Source organism: Morus notabilis, unplaced genomic scaffold, assembly GCF_000414095.1.
Source record: "Morus notabilis unplaced genomic scaffold, ASM41409v2 Scaffold1199, whole genome shotgun sequence".
Lineage (NCBI taxonomy): Eukaryota > Viridiplantae > Streptophyta > Magnoliopsida > Rosales > Moraceae > Morus > Morus notabilis.
In genome coordinates this window covers 4,976-19,539 of record NW_010366673.1, presented here as the reverse complement: position 1 = coordinate 19,539, position 14,564 = coordinate 4,976, and the positions used below count along the sequence as shown (strand labels likewise).

The 14,564-nt window shown below is 33.3% G+C and overlaps 1 protein-coding gene across 1 annotated transcript; it reads left to right on the top strand.

The window, feature by feature from the left end:
- The first annotated feature begins 955 nt into the window (after positions 1 to 955).
- LOC112094058 lies at positions 956 to 1,363 on the top strand. Its single transcript, XM_024174031.1, has one exon. The coding sequence runs from the start codon at positions 956 to 958 to the stop codon at positions 1,361 to 1,363; it is 408 nt and encodes a 135-aa protein (XP_024029799.1).
- Positions 1,364 to 14,564: the final 13,201 nt, after the last annotated feature.

Genomic DNA, 14,564 nt, shown 5'->3' with positions numbered 1-14,564 from the left:
AGATGTCGTCGCTAATACATTAGTGACGATTGTCGTCGCGAACAGGTCATCACGAATGTTCCGTTGAACATGTTGTTGATGATGACATGTCTTTAACTTATTTGCGATGACAGATGTCATCACAAAAGCTTTTTAAAACCTTTTGCAGCCATAGACTTCAAAGTGTTGTCGCTAGTAATGTGGACTATTTGCGATGACTTTTTAGATTAGTTGTTGCAAAAATTGTTTTTCTTTTTTTTACTGTACTTTCCTAATAATAATTATTATTAAATATATAAATTAGAAGAAAAATTAACAATAAAATTGATATTTGTTAATAAAAGATTGATATAAAATAGTCAACACAATAATAAAATAAGTCTAAAAAGTAAATTAATTAAGAAATACTAAAAAGTATTAATAAAAAGAAAAACAAAAACAGATATTTCAATCTTTTAAATTAGCAGCATCGTCGTCCTCTCCGTTTTGCTCAGGCGGGAGAGGAACCAACAGTTGGGGATGGTGAACTGCAAGAAATTGATGTTGGGTTTTATTGAACGCATGACTTCCATCACGATCTGCTGGTTGTCGAACATGTTGCATTGCTCAACGTAGAGATTGTTCAGCCAATTTTGGACATGCTGGGGCAACTTAACCGAAGATGACCTTTCCGATTGTGAAGCAGTGATCAGGTGGAAGCACTTGAACGTCGTGGATGAACCTTCGCCAGCAGACTGTGTCATCTTCATGGTTCTTTCCCCCTACAGCTGGGCATGCAAAGGTGAATGAAATAAAAATGAATAAAAATAGTATAATATGTTACGTTAAATATGAAAAAAGAAATAAATTTAAAATTTACTTACAAATACCCGTTCCGCATCCGGATTGACAAAATTTTGCCCATGACGGTGCTCAATGTCAGATTTTTACTAATCATAAAAGCCTAAAGTATTTCTTCACTCAGAAAGAACTTAATATGAGGCAACACAAATGGTTGGAATTAGTAAAGGACTATGACTGTGAAATCCTTTACCACCATGAAGAAGCCAATAGCGTAGCTGGCGCTTTAAGTGGCAAAACGGCAGAATTAAGCAATCTGTCGTTTGACAAATTTGAGCCACCTTTACGGAAGGATATCTGTTTGTTGGGATTGGAGCTAGTTACGGGCAAATTAGCCGCTTTACAAATACGACAATCTATTTTTGACAAGATGGCAGAAGCTCAACGTCAAGATCCCACTCTTGACAAATATTGGAAAGAAATTGAGGAAAGAAAAGAGACGAAATTCAAAGTATCTGATAAGGGAATTGTCATATTTCGAGGAAGAATTTGTGTTCTAGAAAATGAAAATTTTAAGAAACAAATTCTTTATGAAGCTCATTAGGTTTGTTCAAGTTGTAGAAAGCACGGGTAAGACATCGGCTCTCTAAAGCTATTTGTTGGGCGTGTGGAAAAGGATGAAGCAATGGCATGTGGGCAAGTAGGTAGTGGATACATCATGTGTTTTGAAAATGCTGCTAAGTCTTATGTGCATAAAGTAAATATTATTTTACGAATGTAGACGAGTTATATAATGAAAGTAAGGTATACTAGACAATGAAGCTATGCATAGCAACCTCAAGTCACAAGGTATGTTTAATGTATCTAAAATGTTATAGCATTATGGCATGCATAGTAAAAATGCTATTGCATTAAGGGCATATGAATGGTAATGTTATACGAATGATAGGTTAAATGCATGACTACGAGTAAGGAGTACAAGTTTAAGGTTTTAAAAGAAAAGTTGAAAATGTTTTCAAGATAGTAATTTCTGATATTCGAGTTTTATAAAAATTATTGAATGATGTTTTATTCCGCTAAAGATTATTAGAATCAATTTTACTATTGAAAGAAATAAAAATTAGCCTGAATTTTTAAGAGGTTATAATTACAAAGTAGTAGAAGATAGGAAATGCTAAGTGTGAATGTAGAAATGATGACCGAAAGTTAAGGTCGTCACGTTCTCCAAGCAACTCCCCTGAGGAATCTGATCCATCAATGGATGAGGAAGGTTCTGATTAGAAAAGCCTTATAATAAATATATGGGACGAGGTTGAGCCTGATTTATTTCGTTTTGAGAACTTTTGGGATCCTGATGTTTAGTTTGTTTCTAAATTTCTAAACTTGGTGAATGTTTTTGAGTCCGAATATGGAACGGTTACAACATTTTGGTTAATTATTCCCTATTGAGGCTGTTTTGTTTAGACTCGATATTATGTTGTTTTCTATTTCATGTTATGTGCAAGGATGATGGTCGACTGTTTTTAGAAATGCTAAAGGTCAATATTTTGCAGTTAGTTCTTCTCCCAAAAGTTCTACCTCAATATGTGACATCATGATTTTAAAGTTAGCATGGTTATCTTCACTTAGCACCATTGAGCAACTTTCCAAATGGTAGGACTCTTAGTATGAGAGCGAGTATGTCATGACCCCAAAGATGGGACCCCAAAGATGGGACTGTGATTATTAGAATTTAATTAAAGAAAATTAACTTAATTAAACTGGACTGTTTAGCGAAAATCACAAAAATAAATACATAAATATCAAGATATTTTACTCCGAAGACTTTCTTTTACAAATAATATCAAAACAGTTCACAACTTTAAACTTTACACATCTCAGGGACAATGTCAACCCATACATATCATATACAAATATACAGTACAACTTTAGAATTAAAAAAAAACTGTAATTTTCTAATTAAAATAAGCCATCTCGTATCTCGAGCCTTCAATCAGCTTGCCACGTTGCTAGTCAAGCTACTAACTCTGGAGGGGGAAAAAATTTAAAACAGGGGTGGGCCTAATGCCTAGTAGGAGGATAAGAGTAGATTACAATGAAAAACAATTTTAGAAACAATAGTTTAAGTATTTGAAATCCTCAATCACAAACCTTGACACCTGCTAGGAGTAAACTCAAAACTGAAAATCTTAGCAGGTATAGACATCTTTTGAATAAAACGGATAACCATGTATTTTAAAACCCTTTTTAAAATATTAAAACTTTCTCAAATTCATTTCCAATAATACAAGGAATCTAATCCTTTAGGTAATCAACAAGTACAAAGTACTTGTAATTCCATTTAAATTCTAAAGCATTCTAAAACTTAAAGTTCATAGGAGAAGACTAGAAGTCAAACACTGGTAACTAGAATGCTCTCTAATAGTACCGGACATAAAGTCTAACATCTGTGCTAACCCGATATACACCCTGCGCGGGTTCTGAGTCCTGTCCCCAAGGATACAATCTCCATATCCTACTCTTCAGGTAATCAAGCACACTAAGTATCTAATTGCTCATCAGGTCAGTGTTCAAGAGCGAATTGCTTATCAAAACAGTGCCACAAGCTCTACATGTTTATACACCATGCTCGAATTTATTTCTAATTCGAGACATATTTTCTTTTCTAAATTTCACTTCCGTAAACTATGATTCGCGAATATCAAGTTTTCTGGAAGGTTTTTCATATATGAATGATTACTCCACATATATTTATTCATAGATTTTTCAAAAATCTTTTTAAATTCTCTTATCAAAGAAATCGAATTCTTCACCAAAAAGTAGAATTCCTTGAAACACTTTTAAAAGGATGAGAAATATATTCTCATTCTTAAACATGGTTATAATTGGAGAAGTATAGAAAATTCTGGCTTAAAACTGATTTTCAAACATTTTTGGGTGGGTTTAGTTGCCACTGGTCAACCGCTAGTAGCAAAGTGCAACTCCACCGGTCAGCCGGTGGAGTGCACCGGGCGACCGAAGCTGTTCCGCAAGCTGGAACAACTTGTTGTTTCAGCAAGACACTTTGCCCAAAACCTGCATTTTGAATCACCTTCACCAATAACTCATGGAAAGTAATTTTATACATATCCAGTATACCAAATCAAGAGTTGTAAACTCAAATCCTCAAGTAATTCAACATACTTCTCCATAAACCAAGTTCAAAGTCCTTTTTCATCAATAAAACTTAATTCTTGAAACTCAATCATCAAAATTCAGGAATTTTACCAAATTAGAAAAGAATTCATAACTTCAAGAGGTACTCAACAATTTCCTTTGATCAATCACTAGCTAAACAAAGCTAGACAAGAAATCACTAAATTTTAAATCCAAAAATTTAAGACGAAGAAGAAACCCCTACCTCAAACATAGAAGCTCTTTCCTTAAAATTTCTTGAGGGCTTAGCATCCCGACGTCGTCCTCAACATTTTGAATCATGTAGTGTCGACTTCTACCGCCGGAAACGGCGGCTCACGGCGTGGGCGGCGGCGGAGCTCCGGTGAGCTATCGGGCATGATGGATTTTTTACATGCAATTTGGATGTCATATCGTTCTCCTCGCCGTTGTGAATTCATAGAAATGAAAATCACTCAATTCCGATCAAGAACAAGTGAGATATGGAATTTTGAAATTGAAGAAAAAATTTGGAAAAGAAGAGAGAGAGAGTTCGGGTAGAAGAGAGCTCCACGAGAGTGAGAGAGAAAATGTCTCGTGGAAGGAAAGAGAAAGGAAAGAAAAAGAAAGAAAAAAAAAGGAAAAGGAAAAGGAAGAAGCAAGAATGGAAAAATGGGCTTGGACTCTCAATACAAGCTTACTATACTGGATTCAAGGTCCAATCTAACTAAAATTTGAAATGACTCATCTTTTCTGTTCGAAAAAATTAACTAGTGATACTTTAAATCTATTCGGGGAACATCAACGTCAATTCTAAAATAATCTTTTTTTTAAAAGGAAAAATTCTTTACATGACAATTTTTAATTGAAAATTTTTTACTAATCTCGGGTTAATTAACAATAATTACTGAGTTAGATTAATTAATCTCAATCAATTTAATCGGGTGTTACTAGAGTACTTACGCTTGCTTGACCTTATGAGAATGATTGAATGTCTTCTTGAATTAGATACGATGTGAAGTAAAAATATCTCACATGATACTTAACGATTGTAGGACAACTAGCGCAGACATTAGACTAACGAACGGTCCGATATGGCTCGGAAAACGAATGAAGAGAAAGATAACCCAACCACTCGTGAACTAGCTGAACTCTGAGCTATCGACCTAATCATTTACTAGGTAAATTTATTCATAAATTAATTTATTTGCGCATAAATTAATGTATTCTATAAAGTATCTCAAGAGCTTTATTAAAATTTTTATTATATATGATCCGTTAGATACACACTTCTGCATATAGAAAACTATTTTCAAAACCAACAGACAAGATATATTCCTAGAATATTCCTTGGTGTTTCTTGAGCTGATTAAGCTCACATAATATTCTTAAAGGTTGGGCTAAAGGAATTGGGTCAGATTTTGGTTTAATTTCCTCCATAACCCATATTATTCTAATTCTTCGAAGACTTGAGACCTCTCAAGTGGGTAATGAATCTAATTGGACGGAATAATATAGACCTGCTTATGGTCCTTAGCCTTCCAAATCATGGACCTCTTGAAGATCTCCGAAGCATAGCTTGGGTTCACATACCGTACCTTAAGCCATATTGCGGGATATGAACTAAGCTTGTGTGTCTTGTGAAAAAACGGGTATAAACACCCATTGAAGAGTATCTTTATTTTAACCATAAGATATTGATATGACGATTATAATAAATTAAGTAATTTACATCAACATTTATGACAATTAATGAAATTAGATTTTTATTATACTACATCATCAAATTTCTATATTTGAACCATGATGAAAATGTAAACATTGAAAATTCGACCATGTGTATATCCAATCTCTGTTATGAGCACAAAAATCATTAAAAAAAAAAAAGAACTATTGCATGGATGTTAGTTGTTACTTAGTAATATGTGTACTTGGGGTATTTATATTAATTATTTGCACGCAAGAGAGTACAAAGCCAAGTTTTTTCCTTTTTCTTTTACTTCTCGTTTTCTCCGTCTGTGTTTTGTGTTTTTAATGGAGGAGTTCTATTATTAAGTGCGTACAGCATTTTTGAGTCACCTTCTGCCTTTGTTATTATATATTATACAATTGAAATGAGTTGGCGGGTATCCCCTAAAACAAACAAAAAACAAAAAACGAGAGAGAGAGAGAGAGAGAGAGAGAGAGAGAGAGAGAGAGAGAGAGAGAGAGAGAGAGAGAGAGAGAGAGAGAGAGAGAGAGAGAGAGAGAATTAAATGAGTGGGTATGTATGATTCCATCTATGGAATATTGAAGAGTGACATAATAGGGTTTTTCCTGTGAATGCATGGAAGTGTAAGGTTTACTATTTTTTTTTTTTCCCTTTCTGCTGGTAAGCGTGTAAAGTTGCTTTTACCAGGAGTTTGTGTAATAATATTCAATTGAGGATGATTCCGGTAACGCAGCAGATGACTCTTTCTTGCAGGAAAGCGGCTGAGATATTCATTAAAGTCTTTGGTCATATATTATTAAAAAAAAAAAAAAGGTGTTGAGTACAAGAGACTCATCATTTCAGATTCACATACAATTATAAATTAGGCCACATGTTTTTGCTGACGACTAGTTTCACTTAATTAAAAAAAAAACCTGTATAGTATAGTAGATTATATATATATATATGAGTATACAATAGATCACTTAATTAAGATTCTAAATTTTATACTTCTGATTCCAATTATTTATCCTACCTTCTCATTTTGTAAGCGGTTCCAAATTCGTTATTTTTTTATGTTCATTTTAATTCTACAAACATATTTAAGTGAAAATCTTTTTCTTATCGCAAACCTTATGATATAGATGAAACACCACATGAACATTTTTGAGAAAGGAATTTCAATGTTAAAATCTTGCAGGTCTTTTAGTTATTATTTTTTATGTCGTGCAACATTCTGACAGTGCTTCTCTTTTGTGTGTGTAGTCTTAAAACAATACCCCTTATTTTTGGGGCTCTCTCTCTTCTGCTCTTTTTGTCCTTGTGATTTGTTTGGAGGATTTCCCATACACAAAGCAATAAAAAGTAAAATAAAAAAAATAAAAAAAAAAGAAAGACAAAGAGAGAAGAAGAAGAAGACAATTCCGGAGAAAGAAACTCGATCAAACGCCGGTGATGCTCAAAACGACACAGTATCGCCAGGCGAGTTTGCTGGAAATGCGACAAGGAAGAAGAAAGATTGCGTCATTTTTTGGATTTTTTTTTTCTTTCTATTTGTTTTGTTTATGAATCGAAAATGCCACCATTTTCTCCCGAAGACGAGAGATCCAGGCTATTGAACGGTGGAGACGAGTCATGTGCTAGTGAAACTCACAAAAGAGAGCCTCTGAACGCTATATGAGCAACTTCATATCATGAGGGTAAGGATTCACGTCCATGGTAACAAAATAAATCCTCATTATTAGAGCCAATAATAATAAAGTCAAACTCATTTTTACGAGGACTACCGATAGTCCTAAAAAGAAGGATATACCAGAAAAAGTCCCTTATAAATAATGGGAAAATTTAGGGTAAGAACTCATTAATCGGTGTTAGAGAGTTAGAATAAAATCAGAATCTGTACCACTACTCCAATTCCTCATCATTTTAATAACTATTACCTCCAAGGAATAAGTACGTAATCATTATTTTTTTATTTGATAATTAAGTCACTTACATTCAACTTTAAAAAAATTAATAATAATAAAAAGAGGTAAATAATACAAAGGTAGTGGTTGGATAAACATTTGCATGGAAAGACAACCTAAAAGTTAGAATAGTGATAGATTTATTGATGAAGTACTAAAATGCCTAACTAATGAACAGATTTATATTGAGGTTGACGTAGACTTAAAATAGACACACACATATATATTATATATACATATATGCCTATATAATTAACATATTAAAAGTAAAGATTTTAGTTTAATTTGAGCTTAGCTTGCGGCTTCCAAGGTCCTTGTGTGATTAAACACAAGGCCGTGCAGGATTTTGTTGCTCTGTCTCTTGGCCTTGAATATTGGCAAGAAATTGACGTATCTGAATCCAGAAATCATTTACCACCTCAAGAAACGGAGGGCCTTGTTGCAGTTGACGAAGCAGAGTATGTAGCACTTTGAATGCGACATAGATAGCGTAGGGTATCCACAGCCCGAATGCCAGCCACCCCAAAAGTGGGTTCAGGATCTGCAGCAGCAAAATGGATGCAAGAGTTCCGGACAAGAGAGCGGCCTTGGTGTACAGCACCGTACTCTCGCGGCGGTGTGAATTGATGGCGGTGGCTATTCCGGCGACGAAGTAGATGACGAGAGCAATCATCAAGACCACCACGGTTTCGTCGTGTGCTTTGAATGCAGATGATGCAGGGTTTGACTTGTACATCATGTCGTGGACACCTAGCAACGTTGAGATTAGAAAGAAAACAGCAGCATGAATGACTGTCATGAAATCAAATGGGTTCTCCAATCTTGTAATTGATCTGCAAAGAAAATAAACAAATTCTTAATCAGACAACCGCACTATATATATGAATGAGTTTTTAATTATTACGTTTTTATCGGTAGTCACATTCAAATATAAAAATTTAATAACATGACATAATAAGAATCTAATTTCATTAATTATCATTAATTTATATATATATATATATATATAAATTTCAGCAAGCTTTACCTATCGCCCCCTCCTTCCATTGGAGAACGTAAGGAGATACTTGAGTTCTCTAATGCCTAGCTCGTATCTGTAATACAAAAGGGTATTTATAGGAATTTTCAAAATAGAGTTGGCACGCGCACTTGCCTAGTTTCTTCTTTGAGTTTTCTAATGCCTGGCTTGTGTGATAAGCACTTGTACTTATACAAGTTTTTGTCTCTTTTCAATTCGAAAAATCCTTTTCAATCCAAAAGAAAGTAAAATATTGTTTTGTCCCGACAAAAGGTTCGAGATATGGCTTCCAAAAATGTGCGCCGACTACGGGCCAACAGGTGATGACTCATTTCGCACCGCTTTCGAAACTTTATACACACACACACACACACATACATATGCATCTCATCTTAACTATATTAAAAGAGTAGAAGGTTGCTCACAGTTTTTCGTCGTCCTTTATGCACAGTTTGGTGCTTTGTGTTTTTTTTTTTCTTTCTTTATTTTTTTTCCCCTCTTTGTTTCACTTTACAGTTTTCCCCCTTTTCTTTTTTTCTTTTTTCCTTTCTAACTCCATTCTTTAACCTTTTATTTCTTTTTTCACTATATTTCCTTTGCTTTTTTTTTTTTCTCTTTATTTTAGCTCCATTTGTCTATAGTAGATATTTTCCAACGTTTTCTCTTTCATTTTCTTTTTTATTTTCTCTTCACTTTATCATTATCACTCTCTTGTGGGGTTTCTTAAACCTCCAATTTCAATTGTCTCATCGAAATAAATTCTTCGGTTGTGATCAATTTAGAATTCTATTTTGATTAGTTCTTTCATTCAGTTCATGGTTAAATTAGTTAATAAACTGTATATTTCATAAACCTTTGGTAAGTTCGATCTTTAAAAGTAAAAATCAATGAGTCAAAATAAAATAAATGCATATCTTTATAAGTTATTTGTTATGTAAATAACCCTTTTCTTTTTAAATTTATGGGTAAATCTTTTCTTCCATTTATCTTTTCTATTCATAGTCTACAGTTTTTAATCTATTCACAATTTCATATCTACATCAGAAAAAAAAAACTTCAATTACAGCATAGTACTATATATATATTATACAAATCCTACACTAAATATATAAAAGAGTATATGCGTGGCCACTATTCATAACATGGTAAGCTAAAACTCAAAACAATGATTTTATATTACTTTTTTTCTCCTTTTCTTTTTAAGTTTCGAACTCTTTTATTTTTTTATTTTGCTATGTGTGGTAATTTTTTATTCCGTGGTAGTCTAAATTTCAACTTTTTATTTTTTTATTTTGTTATCTTATAATTTATAATGTTTCATGTATTTCGATAATTAAAACATAACTTTTTTTTCCTCAAATTACTATCAATATATTATATTTCAATTTTTAAGTATAATTTTTTAGCTTATGATTTCCGTATTTTACATGATATAAATTTTAATCACAACTCAATGTGTGCAACGCACATTCCTAAACTAACTAGTATTATTAATAAAACAAAACAGGCGTGAACAGTAGATTCTTGCAGTCGACTGATTAAATACTCTAGATCCACATACAGTTCTTTTTATTTTGTTTATGTTTTTGTTTTTTTCGTTTTTTTTTTTAAGTTCAGACACAATTATCTATTTGTTCTTAATGAAAAACCAGTATACATGATAGGTTAATAGTACAGAGACAAACATGCACAACCATGTTTGAACATAACCGGCTAATTATATAGTTTATGGTTTATTTTTTGGCTTATTCCTGTCAATATGAATGTTGTTTATTTGTATTAAGTTTTATATACATGCGATGAAATATAACAGCCATATTTGTTGAAGGGAGAATATCCAAATTTATATGTAATAATTAGAATAGGTATAAGAGATGGATACAGACTTTCATGATGCCTAGCTTCCATCTTGAAGACTGAAAACAATTTATAATTAAACAGCGCTATCTAATTAATTGAGGTTCATCGCTTTCACTTGAGCTGATTGGATTTAAATAAGTACATATCACATGAGTAAAAGATATTAAAGGCCCGTTTAGTTCGCTGATTCGAGTTGAGATGTGACTTTATGTAAGAGCTTTTTACTGTAGTAAAAAAATTAGATGTGGCTGTTTCTGAGAGCTTTTTACTGTAGCAAAACTCGAATCGGTGAAAAGAACGGGACCTATATGTTTGAGAAGGGAATCTTCGCGAGTTAGTAGACCGGGGCAGCTAATTTCAAGGTATCGTTTCTTTGATTAGACACAATGACGAAGCTAGAAATTTTTGTGAGAGCAGGCTAATAAGTACAATAAGAATTAAAAAGGTATAAGATTATGGTTTTTACTTTTCAGAGCAGGCTTTATTCGTTTTTTTTAAAGATATTCTTATGTAAATATAGAGAAAGAAAGAAAAGAAAAAAGTTGAGGGGGGTCTCAAATCCCTTTGGTGATAACTTGGTACCTCCCTGAATTTAGACAAGAGGAAGAGGTACAAGATTTTATTCCTCTCCCTCTTGATCAAGAAACTGACGTACAATCTGAATCCACAAATTATTTACCACAATAGCAGTAAGAATTATTAGCATGATCACGTTGTAATGACTTTGGGTATTTACCGAGTGAATAACTTATTGTGACAAATTGATAATAAAAATTGTTACGAAATTGTTACATTGAGCTATTGTATACAACTTAAAACGAGTGGTAGTTAGTGATTAAGAATTAATAGTCATATGAATATATAGTTAGGGTAACTTTGGAATAATAGGCGTGTAAAAAGTAAGTACAATCATTTCAAAACTAGGACCGGACTCCGCCATCAAACTTGTAGTGGTCACTCTGGTATTACATATATTATCGCATTAGTTGTACTCAAACCCAACTATAGTATATATACTTAGTAAGTAGGGACAAGTTATTTAATAGAAACTTTATTATGGAAAAAAAAAGACAAAAAAAAGATTTAAATATATACTAAAGTATTACAAGGTACAAGAGGCATTAGTCCTAAAGCAGGATATAATAAAATATACACACTAAGTCAACCGAATTATAAGAATATGGAAAGTGATTCTATTTGCATCTTTTTTTCCCTTTATATTAATTTTTTTTGATATATCATTATAAAATATTGTACTTGATTTGATGATGGTGCTGACCAAGATATACATATTTACCCCAAAGAGTGCTCTATGAATCGTCAAAGGCCGGCGTCAAATGGTGGACATATATATTATTACACAAAACCTTATTACGTCAAAGAATTCACGCTTTAGAATCCGATTCTCCCACCGAGCCATCTCAATTCTACGATAATAAACCTGCTCCAGTAAAAACACAAAATATAAAACGACGAAAGGAGAAATAAAAGGAAATTACGGACTCTAATGATCTCTTGCGAGAAAATAATTATATATGTGTATATATATATATATATATATATAGGATGAGTTTTCAATTGTATCATATATGAAAAAGGCTATTATAAGGATTGCATAACACGAAAACTAGATTTTCTGCGTTCAAGTTGGAAAAGAACTTAACGAACGCATGCACTCGGCGCTTGGAAAATGATCTGGCCAAAAACATCTAATCCAACAACGATCAAATATGTACTAACAAAGATGATTGAATTAAACAGAGCAAAAGAACGGGCAAAATTGCAAAGGAAAACTATCGGCGGCAAGTGTTAGGGAATTTGCGTTGACCTAATCAAACTAGGACAATGTATATTTACAAAGTATGTACATTAATCGCCGGACTCCGCCATCAAACTGGTAGTTGTCACTCTGGTATTACATATATTATCGCATTAGTTGTACTCAAACCCAACTATAATATATATACTTAGTAAGTAAGCATAAGTTGTTTAATAGAAACTTTATTATGGAAAAAAAAAGACAAAAAAAAAAGATTTAAATATATACTGCAGTATTACAAGGTACAAGAGGCATTAGTCCTAAAGCAGGATATAATAAAATATACACACACTAAGTCAACCGAATTATAAGAATATGGAAAGTGATTCTATTTGCATCTTTTTTCCCTTTATATTATTATTTTTTTGATGTATCATTATAAAAGAATGTACTTGATTTGATGATGGTGCTGACCAAGATATACATATGTACCCCAAAGAGTGCTCTATGAATTGTCAAAGGCCGGCGTCAAATGGTGGACATATATATTATTACACAAAACCTTATTACGTCAAAGAATTCACGCCTTAGAATCCGATTCTCCCACCGAGCCATCTCAATTCTACGATAATAACCCTGCTCCAGTAAAAAAACACAAAACATAAAACGACGAAAGGAGAAGTAAAGGAAATTGCGGAACCAACTTAGCTCTGTAATGATCTCTTGCGGGAAAATAACTATATATATATATATATATATATATATATATATACATACATACATACAGGATGAGCTTTCAATTGTATCATATATGAAAACGGCTATTATAAGGATTGCATAACACGAAAACTAGATTTTCTGGCCAAAACACATGCTCTCAGCTCTTGGGAAATTATCTGGCCAAAAACATCTAATCCAACAACGATCAAATATGTACTAACAAAGTTGATTGAATTAAACAGAGCAAAAGAACGGGCAAAATTGCAATGGAAAACTATCGGCGGCAAGTGTTAGGGAATTTGCGTTGACCTAATCAAAATAACAGAGAACAAAAAATAATGAATGAAAAATAAAAACAAAAATCATAACAAAAATTTTATGCGGTATCACCAATTCAGCAACGTGCTTTTTCTGCGACTGCAGATTTTATTATAATTGCTGAAGAAATTCGATATAGCTAGAGAATCACTCAGTCATTCAAAAAAAAATCCGTCACTCATAAATTCCCTATAACACGAGCACGTATGCGTGCTGGTGTTGCCGCGGTCCTTGCCTGGCACCAAGTCTACTGCCAAGCTGCGTGTTACAGCTTCCAGTGCCGCAGGGACCACTGACCGGGTCTGCGGCGCTCAACGCCGATTTTCCACCTATCAGAGAAAAAAAACAACAATATTCAATTACGTCCAAGTTTTGGGGTGATGCGGCATGCGTAATCCTGAAATAAGAGATATTAAAAAAGTTTTTACGTAAAAGAAAAGGCGTTGAACAAGACATGCTTGCCACTTTTTAGCGTTCCGCTCATTATTTCAGATCCGCATACAATTCTTAATTAGTCTACTGAATCAAAAATCTGTATACAATATTTTAGTGGTACAGCAATGATTCTAACTTTTTTTACCAACTAATTTTCTACACCATGACAAATCATTTTCTACAACTGCAACTATTAATAATAATTGATATGATAATTTATAATTTGAAGGTGGTGTGTCAAAGTTGGAATAAATTAAAGTTAGAATCTACACCACTAAATTCTATTTTAAATAACTATTATACACGTAAGAGCATAATCCAGAGGCCTCCAGAAAGGAAATGCCTGAGATATTACCAGATGCAAAGAGAGAAAGGCCTCCAAAAAGTCCAACAAAATTAGAGTTTAGTCTAGGGCCCGCAATTTCAGACACGACACGATAAAACGACACGCGATAAATAGATTTGGACCGCATGATTATTAATTTGGTCATTAACGGGTTGACACGAATAACATGAAAATAAATATGCTGGATTCGTCACAGCCTGTTTAACACGCTTAACCCGTTTAGTTATACGGGCCGACACGGCCGTCCCGGCCCGACCCGTTTATTAAGCCCATATATATATATATATATATATATATATATATATTCTTTTAAGGCAAAACTCTAGGCTTCTCTTTCTCTCATTCGCTCACCTGCCGTTGCAGGTATTTTCCTTCCCATTTCTTCAGCAAATAAGATTGACAAGTTATTTTTCTGTTCTCAATTTTTCTTCAACAAAAGCGACGAGAGGAGGAAGTAATCTAGGTAAGATTGACAAGGTATTTTTCTTTTCTCGATTTTTTTACTCTGCTACTCTTGTTCTATGTTGCACAAGGTTTGT